The 27,933-nt window shown below is 47.4% G+C and overlaps 4 protein-coding genes across 7 annotated transcripts; 3 read left to right on the forward strand and 1 right to left on the reverse strand.

Moving 5' to 3' along the window:
- The first annotated feature begins 239 nt into the window (after positions 1-239).
- Positions 240-4,618, forward strand: ptgfr (prostaglandin F receptor (FP)). The gene is made up of 3 exons (XM_076153416.1): positions 240-406; positions 1,039-1,842; positions 3,264-4,618. Exons 1-3 carry the CDS (start codon positions 377-379, stop codon positions 3,576-3,578), a joined length of 1,149 nt encoding a protein of 382 aa, XP_076009531.1. The 5' UTR covers positions 240-376; the 3' UTR covers positions 3,579-4,618.
- Positions 4,619-5,016: 398 nt separating this feature from the next.
- btf3l4 (basic transcription factor 3-like 4) lies at positions 5,017-7,725 on the forward strand. Its single transcript, XM_076153628.1, has 6 exons — positions 5,017-5,104; positions 5,569-5,630; positions 6,263-6,376; positions 6,471-6,672; positions 7,048-7,107; positions 7,375-7,725. The coding sequence occupies exons 2-6, from the start codon at positions 5,577-5,579 to the stop codon at positions 7,419-7,421; spliced, it is 477 nt and encodes a 158-aa protein (XP_076009743.1). The 5' UTR covers positions 5,017-5,104; positions 5,569-5,576; the 3' UTR covers positions 7,422-7,725.
- Positions 7,726-8,133: 408 nt separating this feature from the next.
- zfyve9b (zinc finger, FYVE domain containing 9b) lies at positions 8,134-15,096 on the forward strand. Its single transcript, XM_076153127.1, has 16 exons — positions 8,134-8,197; positions 9,859-10,667; positions 10,763-10,814; positions 10,942-11,141; positions 11,294-11,417; positions 11,525-11,647; positions 11,740-11,895; positions 12,205-12,429; positions 12,548-12,630; positions 12,718-12,822; positions 12,908-13,058; positions 13,263-13,343; positions 13,598-13,760; positions 13,928-14,033; positions 14,124-14,303; positions 14,487-15,096. Exons 1-16 carry the CDS (start codon positions 8,134-8,136, stop codon positions 14,646-14,648), a joined length of 2,784 nt encoding a protein of 927 aa, XP_076009242.1. The 3' UTR covers positions 14,649-15,096.
- A 433-nt stretch (positions 15,097-15,529) lies between these two features.
- On the reverse strand, positions 15,530-27,914 carry elovl1b (ELOVL fatty acid elongase 1b). 4 transcript variants are annotated; one of them, XM_076153302.1, is made up of 8 exons: positions 27,781-27,914; positions 18,108-18,191; positions 17,423-17,613; positions 17,151-17,231; positions 17,008-17,064; positions 16,817-16,922; positions 16,522-16,658; positions 15,530-16,414 (listed from the first exon to the last, which is right to left on the reverse strand). In XM_076153302.1, exons 2-8 carry the CDS (start codon positions 18,166-18,168, stop codon positions 16,082-16,084), a joined length of 966 nt encoding a protein of 321 aa, XP_076009417.1. In that variant the 5' UTR covers positions 18,169-18,191; positions 27,781-27,914; the 3' UTR covers positions 15,530-16,081. The 4 variants fall into 4 exon arrangements, with proteins under 4 accessions (XP_076009417.1, XP_076009418.1, XP_076009416.1 ...); XM_076153303.1 differs by having other exon boundaries at positions 27,777-27,886; XM_076153301.1 differs by lacking the exon at positions 27,781-27,914 and adding an exon at positions 21,255-21,550.
- Positions 27,915-27,933: the final 19 nt, after the last annotated feature.

Consider the following 27,933-nt stretch of genomic DNA (forward strand, 5'->3'; position numbering starts at 1 on the left):
TAATGTGAACATATACTTCATATAAACTCTCCAATTATAAGATAGGATAAGATAAGATAGAAATGTACAGCTTCCTGTAAGGTGCGTGTGTGTGAGGTGTGTGTGTGTGATGATGATGATGATGATGATGAAGTGACCTCGCTATGTATCAGGACTGGCGCTGCTGCTCTGTGCGCTCACACACTCACACACTTACACACTCCATGTTTGGCACCGACGGAGCGCGCGCACCAGCACCAGGGTCTCAAACCGGAACCCAGGCGGAACCAATTAGGGGACACTTCATGGCGTTTACTGCTGGATTAACAAGACGTCACGGTGCGTTCATGGCGATGTTAAAACCCGGACAGCGAGAACACTGTTGACTTATGGAGAGATGTGTGAGGGAGGACCGAGCCTAACCAAGGTAAGACAGACTCACTCCGATAAGACTTCCGTTTGGTCGATTCCCTGCAGTTCAAACGTCTTTTCAGAACATTCTAATGTTTATTACAGGCGTGTTTACATACATGTGGCTGAACCTATCTACTCAAATTCTTCTTTTAGACGGCAAATATGCGTCATCATCGATAAGATACACTACTCGGCACTACGTGGCAAAGACAATACGACTTCTCCCGGCACACCCACATCAGAAACCGAGCTTTTAATTACTGTTTATTGTTTGATAAAGAATTTTGCTTGCGCAGTATTTGATATGAGTCCCGTTTTTCTGGGAAAATATGAGAAATCCCCGCCAAAATCACTCCATCCAGTGAACTATTGGCTCAGATTAAAGAGTAAACAAAAGTTCAGCACCCTCACCAAACTCCAAAACTTAATTTTTAACGTTGCTATTACCTTTTAATTGTTTTTAATATATGATTAATAGCATATAATGGAACTTATTATTGTGTTCTCATGCTTTTGAGGGTTTGTTTACATCGGGGATGCAGGGAAGCTGGGTCATATTTTTAATAATTGCCCAATACTTACACATATTAATAAATATAAATTCAGTCAATGATCAATGATGATACCCTCCCATCTTCCATTCAGGGTTTCGCCATGTCAGTCAATGGGAGCTCAGTGACAGGCTGCAGGTCAGAGGTCAGATCTGCCAACAGCACCTGCAGCCAGAGGGAACTGACCATCACAGCCTCCATCATCTCCATGACTGTGGGCATCTTCTCCAACAGCCTGGCCCTCTTCATCCTGATCAAATCCTACCACCGCATCCGGATCAAGTCCAAGGCGTCGTTCCTGCTGTTTGCCAGCAGCCTGGTGGTCACCGACCTGCTTGGCCACCTCATCAACGGCTCCCTGGTACTTTTTGTTTACAGCTCAGACAAAAGATGGGAAAGCTTCGACCCTCACCACGTCGTATGCTCCGTCTTCGGCGTGTGCATGGTGTTCTTCGGCCTCAGCCCGCTGTTCCTGGGGAGTGCCATGGCGGTGGAGCGCTGCCTCGGCGTCACCAGGCCCATCTTCCACTCCACAGCCATGACTTCACAGCACATGAAGAAGCTGCTGGGGCTCACCTGGCTGCTGGCCGCCTTGGTGGCTGTACTGCCGGTGCTGCTGTGGAGGCCCTACGAGGTTCAGAGGTCGAGGAGCTGGTGTTTCTTCAACATGGAGGATCCAAGAGACTGGCTGGACATCCTCCTGCCTCTGCTGTTCTCCTTGCTGGGTCTGCTGGCCCTCCTGATTTCTATTGTTTGCAACACTTTGACGAGCTGTGCTTTGCTGCAGTCCAGGCTGCGGCGTAAGCATCACTGCAGAGGCACGTCTTACCACCTAGAGATGATCTGCCAGCTCCTGGCCATAATGTTGGTGTCCTGCATCTGCTGGGGCCCATTACTGGTAAGTGAGGAGACTTTCTGCTCTCATCTCATCAGGGTTAACGCCCATCTCTCTTCATTACTGTATTCCAAATTCAAATTAGCGACTGTGTTGCCGTGTTTACAAACCTCTTTGTGGTTTCATAGCCAACCAGTCTCTGCCCGTCCTGCATAACTCTCTGTTCCTGCCTGCACTCATCACACACCTGATCCTCATCTCTTCATAAACTGCTCTGTATAAAGTTTCCATCTTAATCTCTGCCAGATTTGTCCCCTAGTTCTGTTCTACTGGTCCAGCCTTTGTTCTCTGTTGAGTCTTTCTGTTAGTGTCCAGTTTTTTGACCTTTGCCTGTATTGTGGGATGCCTGCTTCTGCCTTGACCTCCTTCTTTAGAATCCCTGTACCTAAACGTACTTTGCTCATTGAAGATTCTCCAGTTAGACATTAAACTTGTTGCTGCATGTATGCGCTGTAACAGACTCTGGCATACATTAGTAAGAGTCTGAAGAGTGCACATCCTTTAGTTTAAAGTCTACTTTCTAACTGTCAGTAACTTATATAGAAAAGTGTGATCATTATGCCTTGCCTGTTCATTTGCAGCAGACTGTGATGGAGTTGTGAACATGCGTAACTACACCTCATATCAGAGACGATGAAATGGCCATTGCAATAAGACTGAATCCTGGCAGGTTCCATTCTGAGTGATGTGCTCCAGAGAGTTCAAGCGTTTAAGAATTTCTGTCTGCTGCTTTTCATTTGCAATCTGGCCCATCTATCATCTTTGCTGCTGCTGAAACTCTAATCCACTCATACATCACCTCAGGATAGAACAAAAATATTGGCCTAGTGTGCATCCCTCCCTCCTGGCTGCACTGCAAGTCCTCTTTCTGCCCCACCTCCACCTATTAAACTCTCCGTAACATGACTCTTCTTCTTCTTCACCTCTTCTTCTGGCTGTCATGATCAGAACTATGTGTGACGTATACACCTACTCATCTTAGGTTTGGATTGTTGTGGCCTATGACAGATGTATGAATGTGTAATACCTTGTAGCTTAAGCTGATTTTGTAAGATCACTATCATATTTGGTGGTTTTTGGCGGAGAAGACGTTCCTAACATGGCTGTGGAATTTCATGTAATATTACTCAAAATTAAAGGGGCACAGCAGGAAATTCCATAGACAAAAATAGAAAGTGTCAGTATGTTGTAATCTCATTAACACATAAACTTTAAAATAGTAATTTATGAGAATTAATCCTAAAGCTTTGTGTCTTAATCTTTGTTGTTAATTCCTTGAAAGTAAATGTGGGAAAATGTGGGAAAGATGATTGTGAGCTGCTGTATACATTAATAGATGATAATGATAATAATCAAAGAAGATCATTTGCCTCTTCTTCTTTGTCCTTTTTTCACTTTCCATTCTTTTCCCGCTGCTTCTCCAGATCCACGTCATTACACTGACAACCCAAGCCAAGGGTGAGTCTGCGTCCTTCAGTCTGCTCCTGGTGGTGCGTATGGCCACGTGGAACCAGATCCTGGACCCGTGGGTCTACATCCTGCTGAGGAAGGCTGTGCTGAGGAAGATCTTCATATTGTTCCACAGCTGCTGGGGCACACATTCCAACAACCTTCACCATTGGAAACGCGCCACCATCCGGAGCTCGGTGGAGACCAGCAACTCAGGTGCTGGCCTGTCTGATTGCCGCTGTCTGGGTCAAGTACGACTGGCGGACACTGCAATCAAGTGTATCAGCTGAGGCCTGGGCTGAGTGTTTGATCAAGGGAGCACAGAAACACAGAAAGGCACTGCAGGAGTGGGTGAAACATTTTAAAACGGACTATTCCAAATGACAGTTAAATGAATGGTAGGAATGAATAAGGAATATTCATCTTCATGCTGCCTTTGGAGTCGGAAAATCACCACATGGATTGGAAATGTTGTGGCGTCTTCACAGTATATGTTGAAGTGTAAGCAGCTCTGATTTATGCACGCTTGTGTCATTCTGGGAAACAAACACAGTGCTTAGAAAACACACAGAATTACAGGCAGATGTATTGTTTCGGGCTCTTTTCCAGTCTGGATTCTCCTACTGGAAATATTACTGCTGTCTCTGTTCTCATGTTGCTGGAAGTTCAACATGCAACTTCAGATATGTGTCCTGAACCACACGGGAAGAGTATTTACTCAATGTATTTGCTCAAAGGAGGTTCCCTCTATGGTTGGTCTTTGTTTTCTCTGAGAGACTTGTGTGGTTACATTCAGCACAAACATCTGCAGGAGTGTGAAGCTGTAATATGACACACATGTTCGCATCCAATCAATATTCACTTGTAAATAACTCACAGATGTAAACTAAATGTAAAATACCGATTGTGTGTTTGCACTGGAATATCCAATTCATTCTTCCACAAGTCTGCATGAGGTTCTGGCTCATCTACTAATTTATTTTATGTTCATTCCAGACTTGTAACGTGCCATAACATTTCTTCCGTCTTGTTCAAATGCTCGGTTACTGGATGTGAAAGTGAGTAGGACTTTATCAAGTAAACATTTGGGAGACTGAACATGATTCAGGACTCTGGAATCTCTGAATTCTGGAATCTTTTGCAGTGACTGAGACAAGAAAGCACCAAGGATCCAGAATGATTAACAGTAGGGATCATTTGGAGTTTAGTGTATTATAATTTACCATGTGCTCTAAAACAGCAACCTGAACAGAGAAGATTTCATAGCAAAGCATTTCCTATGAATTATATGATGTTTTTCTCATCTCCCGAGTGTGTGTGTGTGTGTGTGTGTGTGCGTGTGTGTGTGCGCGCGTGTGTGTGCGTGCGTGTGTGTCTGTCTGTCTGTCTGTCTGTCTGTGTGTGTTGTGGCGTGCAGCTGGAATATTACACATTTGAAGTTTGATGGTGATTCTCCCTGTGCTCTGCTCGCCACCTACAGTCCAAAAACAGACAGTCTGCTCTCAACCAATGGGCACTGGGATGGGAATGGTTGAGGTAAGGGGAAGTGTGTAACAGGCAGCACACACTCGAATACAAACTGAACAGTCAAACGTGTCTCTTCTCTGAACCACGATGGGTCAATAAAGCAGAAAATTGCCAACGTGTAGCGGTTTGCTGTAATTCCCAAGAGATCCTGAGGGTGGCAGCACAACACCCTATAACCTTCCAGTTGATCAGAAACGAGGAAGAAGAAGAACCATATGGTGTGTGACGTAATCTCTTCCTCGTCCCCACCATCTTTCACTCTCGCATGCTTCTGAGGATATTTTACCAGGTTTGCGCTGAGTAATGTGTGTGCGTGCGTGTGTGTGTCATGTAGATGCCGTGGGGTGTGTGTGTGTGTGCGCGCGCGCGCGTGCCTGCCTGCCTGCGTGCGTGCGTGCGCGCGTGTGTATCGGGCCGAGATCTGCTCGGACACAGTGACATGCAGTGTGTTTGTTTTCATTAGAGCAGCTGGTTAGCCAAACACACACACACACACACACTGCAGGTTTAGTAGCACATACTGTTTCACCACTTCCAATCACATCGACATTATTTCACCTTTTATTAGGTTGTTATTGTTTTATTTCCTGTTTGACTTGAGTGTAAATGTCAGATCTGTGTGTGATCTTTGTGGCGTGTTAGCTCATAATCCAGCTTCAGCTAATGGCAGCAGGTCAAAGTGGAACAAGAAGGAGCACGGCGTTGCTTAAACTCGTTTTGTCAACTTTGTCCGCTATTTTCTCAATGTTTTAGGTGAGAACATGAATCAAGAAAAGTTGGCAAAACTTCAGGCCCAAGTCCGGATAGGAGGAAAGGTGAGGAGACACCTAGGGAACTGGAACGGTTACCTTGGAAACGCAGGTCTTACCAATGCGCCTTAGTAACAAACTAGTACAAGTGTTACAGCGTTATTAGTTATAAATAAACCAACATAAAGTCCAGATTTGACAGCATAAGCCTTGCTATTGTTGTGATGTCATACATTAGGTGCATTAGAATGTATCTAAGATTTACATTTTCAAATTATTTTAGATTTCTTGCCAAATAATTTCAAGTCAAGTAAAATGACAAACTTGTTGTTAATTATTATAATAAAGCTCTTGCAGCTTCTCTTTCTCCACATTTTGAGTTTCAAAACTGTTGTAAGTTATCTCCTGATGTTTGTATATTTGTTACTGAATCATTCTGTGTTGCAGGTATCAAATGAAACAGGGTTAACATCAGAATATACACTCTTTGTAGGAGCTGTAGCCAGTAAATGTTTGACTTGATAAATGACTAAAACAATCAAATTGCCATCCTGGACCCTGGAAGCTTCTTGTGTTCAATATTTAGTTCACTAAATGGTTGAAATGGATGGAAAAGTAGCTGCAGATGCACTGAGAACTACTGGGACAGAGCTGTGTAGTTATCATTGAACTTGGAACGTAGTTTGTTTTATTTTTAGGGCTCTGCACGCAGGAAGAAGAAGGTCGTGCACAGAACGGCAACAGCTGACGACAAAAAGCTTCAGAGTTCACTGAAAAAGTTGGCTGTCAACAACATTGCAGGCATTGAGGAGGTAAATGAGCTGAGGGACATAAATGTGATGGTTTGATCCGATTGCAGCCTTTTCCCAGTGTCGGTGTGCTGACCCGTACGTCTTCTCTTCTCAGGTGAACATGATAAAGGATGACGGCACGGTGATCCACTTCAACAACCCCAAAGTCCAAGCCTCTCTGTCCGCCAACACCTTCGCCATCACGGGCCACGCAGAGACCAAGCAGCTGACCGAGATGCTGCCCGGCATCCTCAGTCAGCTGGGGGCAGACAGCCTCAGCAGCCTCCGCAAGCTGGCCGAACAGTTCCCCCGTCAAGGTGGGTGTGGCCGACACGCACGGGACCCTTTGAGGGAAGAGTGAGAGGACATACAGGAGCCTTATGTTGAATAACACAGCTAGTCTGTATCGTCTTCATCACGACATCTAACAGGGAAATGTTTCCAAATACAGCCTCATTTAGATGAAGAGCTGTGTGTGTTATGAATTAATATGTATTTTATTCATATGTGGGTATTATGAGTGATTATTATTATTTATTCAATAGCAAACAGAATTATTGTACAACTGTTTTCAGGCTGCAGTATATTTACACTTCATCTCTTTTATGATCCGTTTTCATTTCACAGTATTTGACGAGTGCAGTGTTCGATTGCTCTTGAAACAAAACTAAACTTGTTTTTTTACTTTTCAGCTCTTGACAGCAAGGCTCCAAAGGCAGAAGATATAGAGGAAGAGGATGACGATGTTCCAGGTACGGGTCATGAATAAAGATGTAAATGTTTGTACTGAAGGTGATGTAGCAGGAATTCAAGTAAAACATAGATACACACTCTCCTATAGTGGAACTTCAACACCTGAACATCACCAGTCTGTAGTTTTCTGCATATATTTCCATTTATTCCTCCTTGAAAAGTAAAGATTTGACTGAATATCAGCCAGAGTTGTGGTGTTTTTGTGTTTTCAGGTTCTAGTTGTGGAGTTTCAAACAAAATAACTCCTCTGTCTTGTTGTCCTGCAGATTTGGTGGAGAACTTTGATGAAGCATCAAAGAATGAGGCCAACTGATGCACTGGAGGTTCCTCAGACACAAACTGGACTGGAATGAAAGCAGACCCCTGCAGTGTTTTAACTCTAGCTCGATCACATATCAGACACTGTCCCCTCAAAACACACAGACTTTTCTATTTCCCAATGACCAGCGATGTCCCAGTCACACTGGCCTGTGCTTTAAATAAAACAACACTCTCCTCTCCCCCCCCTCCTCGCAACGAATAAGCCCCTTCCCCTCATTGTGAGTCATTGGTGGTTAATGCTAGTCTTAAAATGATCTTTTTGTTTATGAAACAGAAATAAAAGCCCATTAACATTTTCCACATGGTGCTGTGGTCTTTGCTGAGGTTCTTCTGATGATTTGTGATGATTTCATTCCCAAACCAACATTCTGTCATGGGGGGGATTTGCACTTGAATGGTCTCAGTTAATGAAGATGACTCACTGGAGAGGCACAGCATCATAACAGCGTGAGTCTGTGCAGGGCTCGTTATCTGTCCTGCTGTCCTGCTGTCCTGCAGGCGGTGGAGACATCACGCTGGGCAGAGACATTTGTGCACACCTCTTGAGTTTCTTCAAAGAGCTGCAGAGAAACAGGGGAGGAGGGAGATCACACAGAGGGGGGCAGAGAGGAGATCACATCCCATCCTTCGCTGCTGAGCAAGGCACTGCCGCTGCTGCTTAAATCCCTTTAGCTCGACACTCACACCAAATGTAAGCGGATAAAATGCTGAAGTTCTTCACCGCCCGGGACGACGAGAACGAGAGTCTTTTAGGAGCGATAACTGAAGGTAAGCGTCGCGTATTGCAGCGGGGTGGGGGTATGATTGTTTTACTCCACGTCCGCTGCCGGTGCGTTACGAAATGATGATTCTGCGCGTCTGTTGGCCAGCAAAACCGCTGATCCAGCATTCTCTCCCCGAGCATCTCCGCATCTGAAACATACGTACGTGTGTGTGTGTGCGCGCGCTCCCGTTTGAACGACAGGCTCCGCGCACGCACGCACGCACACAGACATACACACACAGGCTTTACACACACACACTCGTAAATATTCCCTAAAGAGGCTCGATCTCCGTGTGATGTCCCGCTCGGTGTCATGATGAAGCGGCTCGCTGAGTGTCGCATTGGCGGCCTCGCTGTTCTCTGAGCGGATGAAACATTTGCACGTGTGCTGACTGCGTCACTGTCCCGGGAAAGTGCGCGCACTCGGCTTGGATGTGTGTGTGTGTGTGTGCAGCGCCGCTCCGCCGCTTCATACACCGGGAAACCTGCTCCGCTCAGCCCGGGGCAGGAGGCACGCAGCCCGGCCTGAGCTCAGAGCTCCGGCATGGAGCTGCAATGCAGTTTCACCCGGCAGATGAGTTGTTTTGCTTTAACAACTCATCTGCCAGCACGAAGAACACACTAATGAAAGTAAAATGTGAAATAATCAAATTGAAAATCTTTCAATTCCCGGATTGCAGTGCCCATTTTGTGTTTGTTTGAGATTTGAACCCATGAACTATGAATCACTCTTGGTTTCATCTCTCAGCAGCCACGTAGCTTCACTCTCCCTCACATTACTACATGCTTAGAACTGTAATGGACTGTAATCACAGAGGAAGTGTGTTTGTTCACATCCAGAGCTCATGATGCTGACTGAAGCCATTCCAGCACCAAATGCCTCATCACCCCTCAGTATTTGCATTTAAAAACACACACACACACACACACACACACACACACACACACATGCACCTGACATGCAGAATAGTGGGAGTGTTGAGTTCACATCCAGTTGATCAGCTGACAATCTGCATCCATTAAAGCATAGATGCACACACATTATTGCATGTTTGTAGCCAATCTAAAGCTGCAAAGGTTCTAGATTGTCGCACTGGGAGCTCTCAATCCGTCATGAAGCTGCTCAAGTAAAACAAATCAAGACAAGTTAATTTGATGGCGTAATATCTCACACAGTGCAGCAACTCGGTGGGCTTTATTGCCCAATAACAGCCGATGGATCCTGACCAAGCCGGAGCAAAACTCCTGGAAAATTACAAGACAAAAAGAAAATAACCTTGGTGCTTTAGGGAACAGAGATGATTTGTGGTATCGTAAAGATGTCTGAGTGCTGCTGTTGCCTCTACAGCAATATTTAGTCCACGCACACACACATACACGCACACACACTCTGTCTTTCACTTGGTTATCAGCTCAAACACACCTCTCAAGGGCGACACAGCGCTAATGATGCCTTTAGAGATGAGTGAGAGCTCTGAGGTGTGTTATAGGTGATGAGATAAATGCCCACATGCTGTTAAATGGTCATTACACATATGAACACAGTCCCCCCCACTTAATGAGTCATTATTAATGTGCATGCATGGGGGGTTTGCCAGTGTGTGTGTGCTTGGCAGAGAGTTTGAGTCCGCCTGGGTGATTATGATGTAACTGCGTTCCCCTCCAGATGAAGGAGACAATCCATCTTTACAGGACAGTAAGCACCATTGGCTGAACAGGCCGTGCCTCCTGGTGCTGAAGGATGGAGACGTCACCAAGCCGGGACTGGGCTGTGGACAAATCAGACCGGGCTCCCCGTCCAAAGGCCCTCCAGAGGGGATGGTCCGAAGTGGGTTTGGACAGCCTGAGCAGAGGCCGTCTGAGCACGCCGCCAATAAGGGCTCACCCTCTCCGTCTCAGAGGATGCTCAAGCAGCTGGAGGAGGGAAGCTGCACTGTGACCTCCATCTCCACATGGGGGGAGAGTTGTTTTGGGGAGTCCTCCAGTCCCCTGATGCTCAGCCCCGCCGAGGCCGCCTGGCCGGAGGAGGAGGCGGAAGAGACCAAGCCCCAGTCGCTCCCGTCGAAGGAGGACTCTGTGATTGAGGAGAAGGAGCTGGAGGAGAGCGCCTTGGAGCAGCAGGAGCAGTCCGCCGGCTCGGAGGCGACTGCAGCACCCTCCTCTCTGACACTTGAGGAGTTGTGCGGGGAGGCCCAGAACCAGGCTCAGGGAGCGAATGGACAAGATGACACAAACTCTAACAAGAGCCAGGGAGCCGGGGAGGAGGGAGCGGTGGGGGACTGCACAGCCTCGCCCATGGATCCTGACAACGATTGCCAAGCAGATCCTGTTGGTATTCTGTCCAAGGAGCGAGCGGCTGCACTTGGGGAAGTGGCTCCAGAGTGGATCCCTGACACTCAGGCACAGGTCTGCATGAAGTGTGGGGTCCGGTTTACCTTCACCAAGAGGAGGCACCATTGTCGTGCATGTGGGAAGGTGAGGAAACGAGTCGTTCCTGTAGATCAGATTCAGTTCTCAGGCGGCGTTACTGATGCTGGTGTCTGTCTGTGTGTTTCTGTGTGTGCTGTCAGGTTTTCTGTGCACTTTGCTCCAGTCTGAAGTTCAGACTTACACATCTGGATGGCAAGGAGGGGCGGGTTTGTGTTTCCTGTCATTCAACCCTGGTTAAAAGTGAGAATACATATTTAAAAATGCGGATATCTTTGTGATTGAAATGACACATTAGTTATTGTTACATTTCCTCTATTAGGGACACCACCGAGGATAAAAAGGAGGGTCTGGTTTGCCGACGACATTCTCAACAAGCAGTCAGAATCTGCTCCCACCACTCCAGTGAGGGGGCCCACCTTCTCTCCGCTGATGAGACGAGCCATGGGTGGGCCGATCAAAAGTCCCACCTGTTCGCCGCAGATGCCACGAGCCCTGCGGCCACACAAGCCGCCCGTCAATGTGGGGCTCACCCAGAGCACGACATCACCCTTAGACTTTTTTGTCATTTTCAGAAAAGATGGCAGCAAAAATCTTGGCGCATATTTCTGTTACAACTTTCCTACTTTGTATCCAGAAAATCTGACGCGTGTTTCCTCTGGAATCCCTTGTAGGAGGCCTGCGGTCCGTACGGATGGGGGACCTCGGCTCTAGTGAGCAGCCACATCAGCAGCTCGGCCAACCTCATCCCCCTGGAAGGCCTGCCGCCTATCCTCACCTCCACCGGGGTCAAAGGAGGTCTGCAGCCATCTCCACTCCTGCAATATCAGACCTTATGATAACGTTCTCCTCCGGGAATTTTAAAGGATCCTGCTCGATTAAAGGCGTGTGTGTATTTCCCTCAGATTACACTGTGGAGGAGCAACCCTCTGAGATGCTGCTGATCCAGGAGCTGGAGAGCGGCAGACCCAAGCCGCTGGTCTTTGTCCTGAACGCCAACCTGCTCGCCATGGTCAAGCTGGTCAACTGTACGGATTATCCTTCTCCGCTCTGAATGATAAAATGCCAAATCAAACATCTCTGTAGACCTGTGAGCGTTTGTGCTTTGATTGCGCTGCAGATGTAAACAGGAAGTGCTGGTGCGTGACGTCAAAGGGGATGCACGCCGTGGGGCTAGTGGAGGTGGTGGTGCTCCTCCAGTGCCTGCCTGAGGAGAAGAGCTTCCCCAAAGATATCTTCAACCACTTCATCCAGCTGTACAGGGACTCCCTCACAGGTCAGAGGCTGGAATGTGACGGTCTGAAGCGGCCTCATATGCATGTGTCTATTAGACCTTTTAATTCCTCCAAAAAGTCCAAAAAGCCTTCAAGAATCGCACATTCTGATGTCAATAAATGGTTAAATCATATGGATACTGTGGGAAAAGGAATGTGTGATTCTGAGTACGAGGGCACGCAAATACTCACAGCTAAAGTGGACCAAATTCAAAAGTGGGTTACCCTGATCCAAAAGGTCAGAGTGTGTGTGTGTGTGTGTACAATTACAACTCTCCCCTCTCTGCCATCTCTCCTGTTTGTTTCTGTAGGGAAGTCCGTGTCCCACCTGTCGCTGTCCCTGTTCAGCGGCAGTTTCCTGGGCAGCGAGGATCACGCCGGCTTCCTGTACGTGCGCTCCACTCTGCAGTCCCTTCAAGGTCTACCTCTGCCCAACCAGCCCTACCTCTTCGGCCTGCTGGTCCACAGAGCGGAGGTGGCGTGGGCCAAAGCCTTTCCCTTACGCCTCATGCTGCGACTGGGGGCCGAGTACAGATGTAAGCCAGGCGCACTGATAGCTTTGCTTTCTTATTTATCGCTCTGTAGGATTCCTTTAAAGTCTGATTATCCAGTTTAAAATGTCTAAAGCTGCTTTCCACCTTCTTCTCCTTCCAGTCTACCCCTGTCCTCTGTACAGCGTTCGCTTTAGGAAGGCCTTATTTGGAGAGATAGGCCACACTGTCATGAGACTGTTGGTGGTGTGTATGAGATCTCACTCATTCCCAACATAGATCAACAACTCCCTTCTTTAATATTGACGCCTTCCCTCCTGTTCTGTCTTCCAGGATTTTAGGAATTACCGTTACAGCCTACCAGCAGTGCCAGGACTCACTGTGGATCTGGAGGCTCAGAGGACCTGTATAAAGATACCAAAGAGTAGCTACAACGAGGTAAGACCCAACCCTTCAAACGCCTCACACAGTGGATCCTCATCTCGTCTCACCTTTGCCCGTTTGCTCACTTGTCCGTCCTCAGATGATGAAAGCTCTGAATAAGTCCAACGATCATGTCCTGGCCATAGGAGCGTGTTTCAATGAAAGTGCAGACTCCCACCTCATATGTGTTCAAGGAGATGATGGACAGTACCAGACCCAAGCCATCAGCATCCACAATCAACCACGCAAAGGTGCAGTATGACTAAACAACTGTTACAGGAAGTTGAAGCGATGTCCTGAGCAGTAGTGATGAAGTTATTCAGAGATGTGTGGTGCAGTTCTACTCAAAGAGCACTAGATGGCACTGTGTTGTAGTGTTTGTCCTCCAGAGACTGATCCACCTTCTGTTTATCCTCAGCCATCGTCTCTGATCATGCGTTTGTTTCTTGTTGCAGTTACTGGATCGTGCTTTTTTATATTCAGTAGTGCCCTGAAAGCTTCTGCAGGATATCTGGCCAAGTCAAGCATCGTCGAAGGTATGATGTCCACTCAGAGGTCAGAGGTCAGAGTCAGGCTGCACACGGCCCTCTTACAGGAATTTCATACTTAAAGTAGAGTGCATGTTCACATCCTTCGAGTATTATTTTATTCAGATTGTGTTGATCTTTGTATGTGTGTGTCTGCGTACATTACAATAGACTGTTTGTCTAGGGAGTGTGTGCGTGTCCATGCATGTGTGTTTCTCGTTGGTGTCTGTGTGTTTCTCCTGTATCGCTGTCCCTCTCCCCAGATGGGCTCATGGTGCAGATCACTGTGGAGACCATGGCAGAGCTCCGCCGGTCGCTACGGGAGATGAAAGACTACACCGTCACCTGTGGGCGACTTGACCAGTCGGACACCCAGGAGCTTGTCCAAGTGCAGTGGCTGGAGGAGAAATGCAGTGTGAATAAGGGGTGAGTGTGTGTCCATCTGTGTGAAGCTCAGCCTGACAGAAGCAGCAGGCACATTAGGAAGACAGAATTCTCTCTTAGTGTTTAGTCCAAACCCACCAGATGAAACATTATAACACCATGACTGTGTTGATAAAGCTGTGAATGACTGGGATGAGTTTGTTTCCCAGCATTATCAGTCCCATTGATGGGAAATCCATGGAGTCCATCATCAGTGTCAAAATGTTCCAGAAATCAGAATACAAAGAAAATGGGAAGATCATCCGCTGGACAGAGGTGAGTGTCTATGATCCCTTGATAAATACAATAATACTCTCATTTCTAAGCCGTTTCCCCGCTTTACATGTGTGTGTTTGTGCTGTGCAGGTTTTCTTCCTGCAGAGAGGAGATCAACCTAAGGGAGGCGTCACAGATTCTGCCGAACACAACCGGCTCACTGAGCGGATTGCTCGGGCCTTTTGCTTGGCACTGTGTCCACACCTCAAACTGCTGAAGGAGGACGGGATGGCCAAGCTGGGGCTGCGGGTCACCTTTGACCCCCAAGAGGTCAGAAATAAATGTCTCATGTTAATTTGACCACATATTGGGTTAGAAGGAGCTTTGTATTCTGTAAAACTTCATATTAAACCCTCTTTCTTTCCAAACCGATGTGCTTCGGTGGGTGAAATGTCTTTGTTTTACAGATGGCATGAGTAACAGTCTGAGAATCGGTGTGTTTTGTAATTCCAGGTGGGATTTGTGGCTGGGAGCAACGGGCAGCCCCTCCCTGCTCAGTACCTCAACGCCCTGGACAGCGTGCTGATCCCAGTCATCCACAGCAGGGGGCGCAAGAGGAACGACGAGCCCATTGTGATGGAACTTATCTTTTACATCCTGGAGAATATCACTTAGAACACGTGTTCCTCAGTACTCCCATCTTTTTAACCCTGACCGCAGCTCTCTCTCTCCAGCACTTCTCATCAGTGCTGCCATGGGTTTCTGAGCAAATAAAGAAAAAGGGCGAACCAGACCACAACCAAGGTCTGCATCCATCTCATCCACTCACAATTAGAGGGAGACGTGGTCGGACTCTGAGTGGTTCTTATCACCCTGCCCTGCAGCAGACAATCTGGGTACGCATGAAACCTACAATGGACCATCCAATCAGGGCGCAGTACTGCACTGTAGTAGACTCATAGCTTGGCATCACGTCAATATAGTTCATATACATTTCCATGGAGAAATACCTTTAAAGTGGGCGCTGGATTCGGCCCCACAACCTTAAAAGCAATGAGAAAAGAGAATGACTTGAAGTACTGTATGTAGTAGATATGTAGCAATTTGATGCACTCTTGAATGGATGCCTATAGAATGTTTTCATACTGAATGTACAAGAACAGATTGCTTATGAAATGCATTGCCAAACTAGAATAAAAACTAAAACTAAACCGTTTCTGGCTGCGTAAACATTGTGACTTTACATCTCTAACAGAAGCACAAACCAAGAAGTCCTCTGCCACACAGCTGGACCCAGATCAGATCCCTCTCCACCCGTGGGCTCAGTGGGCCGGGTGTGGACGCGGCCTGAACGATGCTTCCTCTGTGCCCCAGCTGAAACAAAGCAGAATGGCTCTGTTGTTTACCTCCTACATGCTGCACATAGTTAGCGATGGGCAAGACAAGAGCAGAGGCACGACATGCAAATGGGCACGCCAAAGAAATGCGGCGCTGCTCGGCCTTCGATTCCAACTTGACGAAACCGACATACGACGATGAAATAAAGATGACAAAGATAATTTAAAATTGGATTTATTGGCATTTTTAAATATAATGTAACAAAAATTTAGAAAGTCTAAAAGCATACCAATATAATTAGTTTTTTTTGGCGGTAAAACTATTTACAAAAAAAACAAACAAACAAAACAAAATGGTGTTTCAAGTTCAAGATAGAAACTGTACAGTCATCTGTCCACAGGGGGGAGGGGGGAGGGGGGCGGGTAATTAGTGAAACAAGTGAGGTGCAGATTCATCGCTACAACACCGTCGTGACACTGAATACGAATGGTGCGACATCAGTGAAGACAAAGTTAGTTTGAGACATCTTCTCCTCATACAACAGGTAGTTTCTCCAACAAAAACACAAGAAACTAACAAAATAAAACCCAATGTGGGACCCCGACTGTGGAAATCATCGACCATCTCATCTCCCCTTTCTTCTCTCTCTCTCTCTCTGTGTGTGTGTGTGTGGAAAAAAACGTGAAAAGAAACGCAGCCAGGATGATTCTTTTGGAATCCGTTGGCTTCTTGTCGCAGGTTTCTTTTGAGGCGTTTTCCCTCCGGAGATCTTAGGCCTTCTTCATTTTGCCCACTTGGGAGCTGCCGTTCTCTTGGTGAGCCGTGCCGTTGCGGGCGCCGTGGTTGACACCGTTGCTGGTGCCGTTTTCGCGTCGTTTCCCGTTGGTGTGCGCCCCCGCCGCTGCGCCGTTGACGCTCTGCTTAATGTCCTGCTTTGGGAGCCTCTTGCCCTTCACGTACGCCTGCACCCAGAAGTTGGAGAAGAGCACGAAGAAGAAGGTTCCGTACACCCAGATGAGGTGGAGCACCAGGGGGAACTGGTAATCGCAGCTGTCCAAGAAGTAATACTGGGTAGCGTGAAGAGACACCAGGACAAACTGGACCTGGAGGGACAAAACAAGAGAAAGAGAATTAAAACGAGTACTTTGTCTATTGTAGAAGTCTTGCATGTAGACGATGTAGACGTTAGATCGCCGTGGCGTTCGCATACCAGCTGAATGGCGGTCATGTATTTCTTCCACCACAGATACTTCTGGAAACGTGGTCCGGCAGCAGCGAGGCCGTAGTAGAAGTACATGATGATGTGGACGGTGGAGTTCACCATGGCGTGGAAAGATCCCATTCCACCTGGATGGGGACAAACCAAGCGATTAGAGGAGCTGATGTGAAGGACGTACAGTGTTTCCCTCCGACGCAGCCGGTTAATCATTTCCCCCCGGCTGTAAAGGAGTGGGTATTTGTAAAAAGATCCATTAAGGAGGCGTTTTGGGTTAATGTGTACTCACCGGGAGCGTAGCTGACCCCCCACCACCAGGTCCAGGGCATGAAGGAGTGGTGGAAGATGTGCAGGAATGTGATCTGACCTTCCTTTTTCCTCAGCACAAAGAAGATCTGAGACAAAGAGACGGGATTATCGATTATTCAAGTTAAGTTATTAACGAAAGACCGGTCGCAAAGGGGAATCGGGGAGACTTACGGTGTCCATGAGCTCGATAATCTTGGAGAACCAGAAGAGCCAAGCGACCTGGACCATCTAGCGGGCAGCAGAGAGACTCGTTAGGTCAAAAGGGTGAGGAGTGAGACAGCAGGATCATTCATGAAACCCGGGTGTTGACTTACTCTCAGTGCTTCGGGGCTGTTTGAGGTATCGATTGCGTCACATCGCCAGGTATACGTCGTGAGCCAGCCTGACATCAAGAACTGCATCACAGGAAAGGTTTGTTTAGTTTAGGTTGAGAGGTGGAAACATAAACCTCATTACATCCAAAACCCAAACACCAGCCAAGACGGCGGCGCTGGATCAACAACATCTACAAGACTAAACAGCTGGGAATTCACTCTACACCTTTAAACGTTGAGGCGATTGGACTGTTTTTGTTTGGTCTTCATACCTCGAAAACAATGTATATGGACAAAGCCACGAGGGCAAAGTTGTAGATGATCATGGCTTCCTTCAGCTGGTAGGGCTTGCGGTTGGCCATGAAGCGAGGGCCAGCGTACAGTACAAAGAACAGGTAGCTCAGCAGTGTGGTCGTCATGGGAATGGGATTGTGCATTAGGGGATAGACCCTAATTCGTGGATCTGTGGGGAAGAGGAGGGTAAACTGTTAGAAAAATGTTGATTGAGTTATACTATGGGATAAGAGCATGCTGAAGTCCAGTACAGGAGGAAACAAGCAGTCTGATTAGAGACAGTCTTATGATCGACTCAGACAGTGTGCACTAAGATGTTTCCTCCTGATATTGATAACTTGTGATTTACTCAGGTAGTGTGGCCTGTTGTTATTGTTAAACTGATCAAGACTGTGAGTGACAGGGACAAAGTCCTCTGGCAACCATGTTTAAGATGACGATTTGAACTACTGAAAATCAGTCAACCCAGACTGCAATGACCACACATTGTAACTGACTTGACTCTTGGTGCAGCAATAAATTCTCAACCCAAGTGTTCTGAAGTCTCCGTGCCTGAAGAAGATAATTTTCCTGACATTAACAAAATAAGAGATACAAAGGACTTGGATAGGAAGTAAACAAGGCTTTTCTGTGTGGAGAATGAAAGAAGCGAGTGTCACATACCGATCCCCTCTATCAGGTAGTTGTAGATATCCATGACTTGTGAGCCGATCCCCTCGAGCATTTTCACCGGCTGCTTTGTTTATCCTGCACAAAAAAACAAGTTCAGTTAGTCGGATCCAGACAATGTACAATGACTACTTCGCTAAAAACTGCAAGCGTGACAGCAGATGGAGTGTTTCATGTCTTTATTCACCCTAACGATCACCCCTGACCCAATAAATGCCCTTTCACACAATCAGCTAATAAAATGTAATTATTGGGAGCGAGAGCAGCTCGTCCCTTTGCAAACAAGACACTCCCCGGCAATGTCCCAGGATGCCTTGCCTCGATTCCCAACCGCTCGGCAGACATGGCCTGACAGCAGAGAGGAGGCGCCACAGGGAACGGGAGGGGGGGAGGCAGGGGAGGGAGGGGGGGGGCATCCCTCGTTCCCGCGGAGAGAGGCAGCACTCCGCTCGACGTGTGACGACAAACAGCGTTGGAGCCGAGCCAAAATGTTTCAAGACATGTGTCCGTTCCTGCTCTCCCCATATGAACCCAAAACAGAGGGGCGGACAACAATGGATGGTTCCTCCCTGGTCCCATCTGAAGGTTTTGTAAAGCCCAGAACAAACAGACAGCGTGTTTCTTAAAGGCCGAGGTGTGTGTTCTGTATCAAACCAGACACGGTTCAGCTCAGCAGTGTGTGCCAGGATATACAGAACATGGATACACTAACAATGTCAATACTTGATAGGCTGGAAAGAAAAACTTTGCAAAAGTTCATCTTATCTAGTGCAAAGAGTACAACAAGTGTTCCAACAAAGTAAAGGACAGGCAGGGCGCGGCCCGCTCCGGACTCACAGGGAGCCATTATTTGATGTTCACACAATCTACAACACTCAGATTTCCACTGCCCAAGGACTCAGGACGGCCCTCCTTCAGTCAACACAATTAAAAAGGGCTAATACTTTAATGTTGTGCATGCGGGGCTGGAGCCAAGCGCATACTGCTGAGTTACAACAGGACAAGACGTGTACCAACAAGACCAGAGGCAGATCCAGATGGAACTCGTCTCTAAACTCACACTGTCGCCTCCCAACCGCTTCTCCTGTCAGCGAACGGACAGTAGAGCAGAAATCCAATGAAGGCGACATGTTTCAGTCTGAGCCTCACTTAGATCCTCATGTTAAACACACACAGTCATTTCAACTCAACAGATGGTGAGAGGAGAGAACTCCACGGCGTACCGACACCCGTCTGCAGCCCACGTTACATAACCAGCCGCAGCAGCAGCAGCAGGCCTGACTCACCGCTTCCAACCTGCTTCCACCATGAGAAGGAAGGAGTTAGCGGGTAGAACGCACAGACAGGAACCTTCCCAACTTGCCCCAGTGTGCCTGCAATATCGTGCACGTTCAGCACAACAACGTAGAAACCAATTAAAAAAGACCAAAACACACCTACCCAGTTCAGATACTCGTAAACCAAACTGCAAACTTCCCTCTAAGCCGTTTAGCACCGGGATATGTCACCACTCTGGTATGCCAAACGGGAATCTTGTGCAGTGCCAAGCATCCAAAGCCCGACGTCACCGCTGGATACTGTCGCCTTTCAATGATCGCTCCCTCCATTATATGAGGAGATAATCAGTGGAGATAATCAATGGAGTTTGTGCGGCGCAATTTATGGCAGATCAAACATGCATTCAACCAACACACACACACACACACACACAGCATAGGAGTGTCGGGCGCTGAGGTGCAGAGGTCACGGGATGTGGGGGAAAGTGCTCCAGGGCCAAACTGATCAGCTCATAACTCGGCTATTAAGTTAAGATGAAGTTAGTTAAGTTAAGATTAATCAGGATATCGCAACATTGTACTAACTTTGACCTAAACTGCAGCTGGTGTGATTTGACCTTTGCTCCAGAAAAACTAACAAGCCTGCTGTGAGACTGCAAAGACCATCAGCTGATTTTCTTTAATGCATTTCTAATCTAATCTAGGTGACCTGCTGCTTTCTTCATCAATGATAACAGCTAAAGGGGGCAGGGGGGCATCTGATCATGATACAGTTATCGCCAGACACCAAGGCTGCTGTGCTGTATGTGTGTGTGTGTGTGTGTGTGTCCAGGGGGAAGTTGCAAAGACATTTAATCAGCGACTTCACTAAACGGTAAAATATTCTGTACTCTCCATCTAGCGATTCTATCCGAAAGCGCCTCACCATTGACGTCACGCTCGCCCGCTGACAGTAGGGGCATAGCGTGCAAGGCGCCGCGTCGGTGATGCTGCTCACCTTTGTCGTTACTGTACCGTTTCCTCCATCTGATTACCGCTGAGCGCAAGAAAACACGTGACACTGCAAAACTGGTTCCTAATCTCCACCGTTAAAACCCGGCCGTCGTCTCTGACACTTTACAGCGGCAGTTAAAAAAGGGAACGCGGCCTTGATACCACGTCTGAAATGTTCAGAGGCCGCACAAATATGGCCGAGCGGGCGATTGCGCAAGGGTGCGATGTGGAAGGAGCGTCCCGGCACCAGAGAGTCGAATGTTCTCACTGCTGAGATGAAAGCAGGACGGCTGCGGACGCATGAGCGACACCAGGGTGCAACAATGAGACAATGAGCGAGGAGAAGAGTGCATTCATGTCAGGACGGAGCAATATGACACCCATCTCTGTGAGCAAGCTAATGGAACTACAATAAGCACAATGTCCCACTCCCTTCCACACACACACACACACGCAGCAAAACACCCATTCATTAGGCAACCTTGACAACAAGGCGGCCGGTTTACAACTACCAAGGAGATCTAGTAGAGTGGAAAGGGAGGCAGAACATTTCCTATGAGAGCCGCGTCAATGAATCATAGAGATGGAAAAAGGGACTAGAGGAGTTAATGATGAACAACCAGGAGCAGAGAGAGAGAGGGAGAGAGAGAGGGAGAGAGAGAGAGAGAGAGAGAGAGAAAGAGAGGGGAAGGAAAAAAGAACCACGAGCAGAGAGGAAACCATAAGTCAAACACGATAAAGCATCTGTCAAAACTGTCCCATCTAACAGGACGACCTGAGATTCTGTCAAACAGGAAACTTGCAGATAGTTCAAGTGAGATCTGTGACTTTCCAAGTTATCCCTCCCGTGCCGACGCCGCTCATTGCTTACCTTGTGACTGGAATTTTGCCCTTAAATAGTCAACACACACACACACACAGAAAAAAAAAGGGAAGTCGACGACGGGCGGCAGTATGAAATCCTCTCCGGCAGCGCGGCAGAGAGCCTCTCTGTGAGGCAAGAGGGCGGGCGAGCGAGCAGGCAGGCAGGCAGGCAGGCAGGAAGGCAGGAAGGCAGGGGACAGCAGCAGCAAACAGAGGGAGCAGGAGAGAGAGAGAGAGAGAGAGAGACGGGGAGAGAGAGAGAGAGGGATGGGATATGGGAATGAGAAGGTAAACTGACAAAGTGTGACTGGTACTGAAGTCTTCCAAGTCCCCACCCTCCCTGACTCACACACACACACACACACACACACAGAGTGGATGAATAACTCGCTCAGAGAGGGAGAGGGAGGGAAGAGGGAGGCCGAACAAGAGAGAGTACTTTGTGCATGTGAGAGTGTGTGTGTGTAAGCGAGCACCCACGAGCACAAGTACACAGAGAGGGGGGGGGGGGATATAAACCCACACTGCTGCATGCCCAAACAAAGATGGTGACCGGACACTTAAGAGACCACTGCCCCCAAACCTGGACAGGTCTGGTCAGGTCCACCTGGCTCGCTCGCCCCCTCCCCTCCTCTCCTGGTCGCACCCTCTACACAGCTCGTTGAAACACCCAACCACAGATCGTGCAGCCCTGTAAGGTTTCACTCCGGCGGGGGAGGGCGGGCGAGCAAGGGGGGGAGGGAGGGAGGGAGGGGAAAAGAGGCGAGGGGGTGAAGGAGGGCTGATATTGTTCACAGGCTGCGGGCGAGAAATCAGTGGCGACTCTGTTATCATGAAGACGGCCATTGTTACGCCGCTACTCGCTCTCAACCCGGCCAACACCCATAGAGCTGAACTGCCTTCTATCTCTCCCCCCCTCCCTCCCTCCCTCTCTCTCCCCCCCCCCTCTCCCTGGGGACGGTCGGTGTCACTGCTTGAATACCGTTAAAGAGTCGTGCAGGAGCCGAACCTTCAACTTTGACCTCTTCTCCAATGACAGCAGCTAAAAGTCTAAACTGCACTTGGCTCAGTTAAATTCCGATTCACATGTGGCGAGGATGAGCACAGCATGTGTTCCTCAAACGGGACAAAGACAAAGACAGGCGTACATGTCGAGCCGCGACGTCACACATCGATTTCCCTCTGGTATGTTATCTTGATCAAACACGCAGAGCTAGGAGGCATCCCAGACGCCAATAAAGCCCCGTGTTTGCTGAAGGTTGGCTAATAAGCTGATGGCAGACAAACCGCGACTGCTGCATCAGACCCATTAGGCAACTTGATACTTTACATTCTTCTTCTCCAGCGTTACACACGGAGGCTTCGCTCCATCCCAGCGACTACAACCGCCACGCCCTGCAAACCACACGTGCACAGACAGCTATGCTCTTAGGTATCATTTTTAGGATCATAACGTCTATGATGTCATTGGAGGACATTTCAGGTTGGCCCATGTGCGTGACGGCGAGGGAAACCCTCTAATTGCAGCCGTCGCTTCACATCACGGCTAAAAGCTTCTAAGAATGTCCACCGTGAGGTCACACATCGGTGCTTAATCTGCCAGGCTCAACTCATGCTGCACGGCGATGCACCCACAGACATCATCTCAAGACTGAGGGCGACTTCTATAAGTTTAACGAGCAAAATCAAAAGCAAACATTGACTAGTTGCCATTAAAAGCCGGCTGTTCTCCATAAACAAACATTTAGACTAAGCTGGTTACCAACTTGGCTTCAACTTGACTCTTCTTGTTTCTTCTCGTTGTTAATTATGGTAAAGCCTTTGATCTGACAAGGCTGGTTGTATCGCTCACAAGGGCCCCCGGGGTGTGTGTGTGTGTGTGTGCGTGCGTGCGTGCGTGCGTGCGTGCGTGCGGTCGAGGCAGCACTGCTCTGCAGATCGACCCCTCCTCAAAAACGGCAAAACGCACCTGGTGATAGAAAACAAACACGATAGATCCTCTTCCCTTTCCAGGCACAGAGATCAGAATGATGCCAGTAACTCAGGGTGAAACTAAGCAAACAAGAGAGGAAATAAGTGTGGAAGTGGACAGAATGACTCATATAACCTTCTGACTGCTGAAATATGAGGAATCTGTCCTGAAACAAGGCCAATGTGACATAAAGCTAGGTCAAATAACAGAATTTAAATCTCAAATGAGTAGAAGAAGGATTCCTGAAAAGTACATTGAAGTGAAATCTGACATTTCTGCAACAGCTATTTGTTCAAAATAACTGAAATTTAATTCAAAAGAATTTATTCTAAAAGGTGATTATGTAGTGGCAAAAAGTAAAGAAAGTGGGCGTTATGTTTCTTTTTTTGAAACGACTTCTCCTTCTGTCAGTCAAACTAAATCACATGCATTTGTTTGCAGCACAAACACAAAACTGTACAGTTTGAGCTCCTAACTGCCACCGACCCTGCAGCACCGCCTGCTGCAGGGTCCCGCCTGCTGCAGGGGGAGGGACCCTTAACTCAAGGACAAAACCTAAACAAAAGCCGAATATCACTCAGAGCGACATGAAAGACGACGACAAAAGCAGCTTTACGTCAGCAGCACCTCAACAATTCATCCCTCACCCTCTCCACTCCTCCATCACTTCTATTCCTTCTGCCAGACTCCCCCTCTCTGGTTACCCAGGTTTATGTCCCACATACAGGTGCTCAGTCAGCTGCTCTGTGTTTTACAAGTTGTCCAGGAATTCAAGGCTATAGATGGTACAAGACAGCACAGCAGGGAGCAAATATGCCACAGCAATAAATCTTCCAGTATTTCCACCAGCATGTTTCACTCTGGTGTGAAGCCGAGGCCTTTGTCCCTCTACAGATCCACTCAGCCGTCACCATGCAAAGTGCCAGCTGTGTGCAGTGTGTGTGGCTTGGTAATGGGGATTAAAGCGGGTCAATTTAGCTAACATGCAGGGAGTGTGTTGGGTGTAGAACGCTTACGGCAACTTTAAGTGTCATGAATGAAAGGAATCTGTCTCGCGGGCCAAGCTACTCACACACACACACATTCCAATCAAACCAAAAGTATGACATGGTGTTGGACTTCCAGGTCCCCGGGGTGAAGAGTGTCATCATCACCCGGGAGGAGAACAACGTCTCTCCTCAGCACAGATACAACCTGAGGGGACAACGCCGGGTTACAACATCAAAAAGAGCCACAGTCACAAAGCAGGTCAGAGATTGATGAGGCTGTAATCGGTGTGGAATGACAAACACACTCTCCACATCTTCCGGTACGGATTTAACCGGCATCGGCCCATTCAGACATGATGTCAAGAGTTGAGGAGAAGCTGTAGAGGGATTACTGCAGCAACTCTTACACAAAGAGGTCAAGTCAGTGGAAATCTTACATTTATAATGTTTAACCGTTATATTGTCACATTGAACACACGTGGCATTTGTTTCCATCTACAGACAGAAAGCTATTAGCTGTAAGACTGATAACCATAACGCTGGAAACATTATTATATACAATACGACAAAAACGATCACCAATCAAAAGAGCCAATCACTAAATAGTAGAAACAGTAATATAGCCTCCCTCCGCTCTGGAATGCTGCTCAACTTGCCTTGAAACTGATGTTTACACTCATTGTGCTTGCATTGTGTTTTGTGTGTGTGTATTTGGTGCGTGCATGCATGTGTGTGTGTGTTGGGAGGGGGGGTGGGGTGTAATCGCCCCTACCTGCAGGTATTCAGACAAGGCCAGGGCGTTAAACACTGGCTTCATTCTCTTCATGCCCCTCCTCCTCCAGTCCCTCCCAGTAGGTCACAGAGTTTTCTGGAAACTTCCACGGACATTTAGTGTTCGTGCTTCAGATTGGTTTCCAGATAAACAAGAATTAAGTTTATGTGTTTGTTTGTCGTGGGTAAGGTCGCTATTAAGAATCTGACGCCGCTACAGTAAATAGAGAATCAGCTTTGAGTGCAAAACTCTGATTCCTGCAACTCCAATTCTTAAGTTGGCCAACATTCTGTCATTATAGATCATTCAATATAAAGTATTTCTCCCAGTTTTCTACATTAAACAACAGGATTTGGGCCCACCTGCTCTCTCGTGTACTGAACTGACAGAAAAGCACAATAGCTATGGTCACACACACTCTAATAGAACACATACGTTAATATGAAGCACGGCCGGCACCTCCAGTCCATCACAACAATCCAGCAGGTTTCCCATGAGGGCCCATGCTGGATGACAGTCACACGGGGTAAATGAGAGAGCAGCACTCGTAAACAGGTAAGAATTATGCAAGACGCTGCCATGAGTGGAATGACACCGCGGCTGACGAGCCTGCCAACATCATGACTAGCACTTCCACAAACCATGGTCACAAGTTCACCCTCACGAGTCGAGTGCTCTTACAAACATGACCTTTGAGGCCTTTCCCTTATAACTGATGATGGAGGCATCCAACGCAACAAGCATGACACACTGCATCTCCTGGCAAACATACAACCAAGACATCAAGCAAGTCAGATTAAAGAGGGAATTTAAGTCAATTTTAAGCAGAAATGTGCAGGTTAGAACTAACAACTAATGTTGCGATGAATTGGTCCAACAAGATCAGATCTAAAGTGAAGCACAATTGTCTTTAGAGGACCTGGAGGATGTTATTCTACCCTGAGTCCGAGCTGAGACAATGCCAGAACCCCAGGGAGCCGGGAAACACAAAGGTGAGCCAAAGTGAGGCTCATTGGACCAAATTAACAGTCAGTATCTGCTTCTTGACATGGAGGGTTCAAATACCAGACAGGGAAGAGAAAGTGTTCTGTCAACATTCACCTCTACCAAAGCAGGAACTCTACGCTGCAGCATATTGTCGACATATTCCTGAACCTCGCTGATAAATACAACACAGCTCTCCCATCAGAGGTACTTCTCCATTCTGTGGCAGTACCAGCCAATCGCCATCTAGCATCCAAACTCAAGGCCACAACAGCGAAGAACTCTGGTTTATTCACTTAGCAGGCAGTTGGCAGCTGGACATGGCAGAGAGATATCAACTGATGAAAGAAAGCTTGTTAAATCTCTTAATACAAGTAGTTCAGGATCAGCTTTAAAAACAGCTGTACTGTGGCGTCTGTGTTGTGATTGTACAAAGACGCTGTTGGCAATAAGCAGGCTTCCTCACTTACATGCTGCTCTTCAGCTGCTGAGCAATACCCTGAGTGACCTGGGAGATTAAAGGTGCTGTACTGTTGCCACGCCTGCTTTAAGCCTGTATGGTATATTTACAGTACATCAAGCCCAACACTCCCTCCCAAACTGGGTCATAGCCAGAGCTGTGTTTACACTTCAAACTGATGGGAGTGTTAACATGCAATAAGGGCATTTGACAGCCATACTGGTACAATGTTGAAACCTTCATCATCCTCCCAGACACACCTGAGCTCGTACCCTTGAGAGTCTTGTTTCAACCCCTAAGCTAATTGTTTACACCCCAGGAGACTACAGACTTACAGCTGTGCATCTTTAAGAGATAACAAACCACAGAATATGTGAGGAAAAACATGCCTACATGATGCAATCCCATTAGCTCAGGTGTACTTATTTACTGGTCCACCCAAACCTTCAAATATAAAAAGGACAAAGTAAAGAACTACAATAAATTATAAATAACGTCATTTAGTCCCATGGCCTTGTTTTATTAGTTCTGATTACTTATTTCAATATAAGAATTTAATCATTAATATGTTTATGATGAATGGGTGTGTTTAAATATTTCAGGTAATTTCAAACTTAACTACAAAATGGAAAATTAAAAACTATTTATTGTAAATGACCTCTGGAGACCCAGCTGCAGTACCATTACGGCCCACTAGGGGAGCACGCAACACACTTTGGGAGACACTAGTTGAAATCATGCTTGAACTTGGCGTTTTTAAGCCTGTAGTCTTCACACATACACATATTGCAAAAGTGAGATGTGGTCACAGATGCTTCTCTGGCTCCTCGCCACCATAGAGATTAAATCTGCCCACAGAAATGCGTCTCAGCAGCAGCGTCGTGCAGCGTGGAGCCATAGGGGCGAGCACGTTACCATCAGCAACTCCTGTCTGAAGAACACACACACACGCGAAAAATACACGCTCGTCATCGCTTCTGTCAATGAAGATGAATGTCACCGGTGACAGTCTGAATGAGTGCGTGAGCCAACAGGTGCAGATGATCACAGGCCGAGATGGTGGAGGAGAACAACGCGGGAAACACTTACACTCTTAAGAGAAAACTCAATAAACTTCACGTTCATGACCCGCAGAGTAAGATTTACGTTTCCACTTTCACTTCCGACACCAAAATAACTGTCGATCTACGCTGCAATACTCAACTCAACCATAGAGTGAAGAGTAACGGCGCGCTCCCCCACCCGCCCCTGCCGAAAACTAACGCACCTTAAAGTAAGTAGATCCATTTACATAAGAACTAAGCATATTTTGTTTTGCTTTCTAATAAAAAACAATGAGCAGCAGAACTCACACACCTCTGTTGAGACGAGCCGGCGGGGGCTTGACGGAGGGATGATCTGCGGGTCGACGCTTATTTGAAGATAGTGCGCTTCCTCTTCCTTTGCTTTTGAAGCTTCACTGGCCCAGCCCTTTGCTAAGGTGGAGTCATCTCCCCGCTGCCCCTGAGC

The sequence above is a fragment of the Genypterus blacodes genome, unplaced genomic scaffold (genome assembly GCF_046128005.1).
Source record: "Genypterus blacodes isolate CSIRO-AG114 ecotype Tasmania unplaced genomic scaffold, CSIRO-AGI_Gbla_v1 ptg000058l_1, whole genome shotgun sequence".
Lineage (NCBI taxonomy): Eukaryota > Metazoa > Chordata > Actinopteri > Ophidiiformes > Ophidiidae > Genypterus > Genypterus blacodes.

Excerpts from the sequence above, each read along its gene's own strand:
- ptgfr (XM_076153416.1), top strand. The coding sequence starts at position 377 with ATGTGTGAGGGAGGACCGAGCCTAACCAAG. Across the intron at positions 407-1,038 it reads GAGGACCGAGCCTAACCAAG|GGTTTCGCCATGTCAGTCAA; the intron begins GTAAGACAGACT and ends TCTTCCATTCAG. Across the intron at positions 1,843-3,263 it reads TCTGCTGGGGCCCATTACTG|ATCCACGTCATTACACTGAC; the intron begins GTAAGTGAGGAG and ends CTGCTTCTCCAG.
- btf3l4 (XM_076153628.1), top strand. The coding sequence starts at position 5,577 with ATGAATCAAGAAAAGTTGGCAAAACTTCAGGCCCAAGTCCGGATAGGA. Across the intron at positions 6,377-6,470 it reads ACATTGCAGGCATTGAGGAG|GTGAACATGATAAAGGATGA; the intron begins GTAAATGAGCTG and ends TTCTCTTCTCAG. Across the intron at positions 6,673-7,047 it reads CGAACAGTTCCCCCGTCAAG|CTCTTGACAGCAAGGCTCCA; the intron begins GTGGGTGTGGCC and ends TTTACTTTTCAG.
- zfyve9b (XM_076153127.1), top strand. The coding sequence starts at position 8,134 with ATGCTGAAGTTCTTCACCGCCCGGGACGACGAGAACGAGAGTCTTTTA. Across the intron at positions 13,344-13,597 it reads CAAGTCAAGCATCGTCGAAG|ATGGGCTCATGGTGCAGATC; the intron begins GTATGATGTCCA and ends CCCTCTCCCCAG. Across the intron at positions 14,034-14,123 it reads AGATCATCCGCTGGACAGAG|GTTTTCTTCCTGCAGAGAGG; the intron begins GTGAGTGTCTAT and ends TGTGCTGTGCAG.
- elovl1b (XM_076153302.1), bottom strand. The coding sequence starts at position 18,168 with ATGCTCGAGGGGATCGGCTCACAAGTCATGGATATCTACAACTACCTG. Across the intron at positions 16,923-17,007 it reads TTATCGAGCTCATGGACACC|ATCTTCTTTGTGCTGAGGAA; the intron begins GTAAGTCTCCCC and ends TCTTTGTCTCAG. Across the intron at positions 16,659-16,816 it reads GGGGGTCAGCTACGCTCCCG|GTGGAATGGGATCTTTCCAC; the intron begins GTGAGTACACAT and ends GTCCCCATCCAG.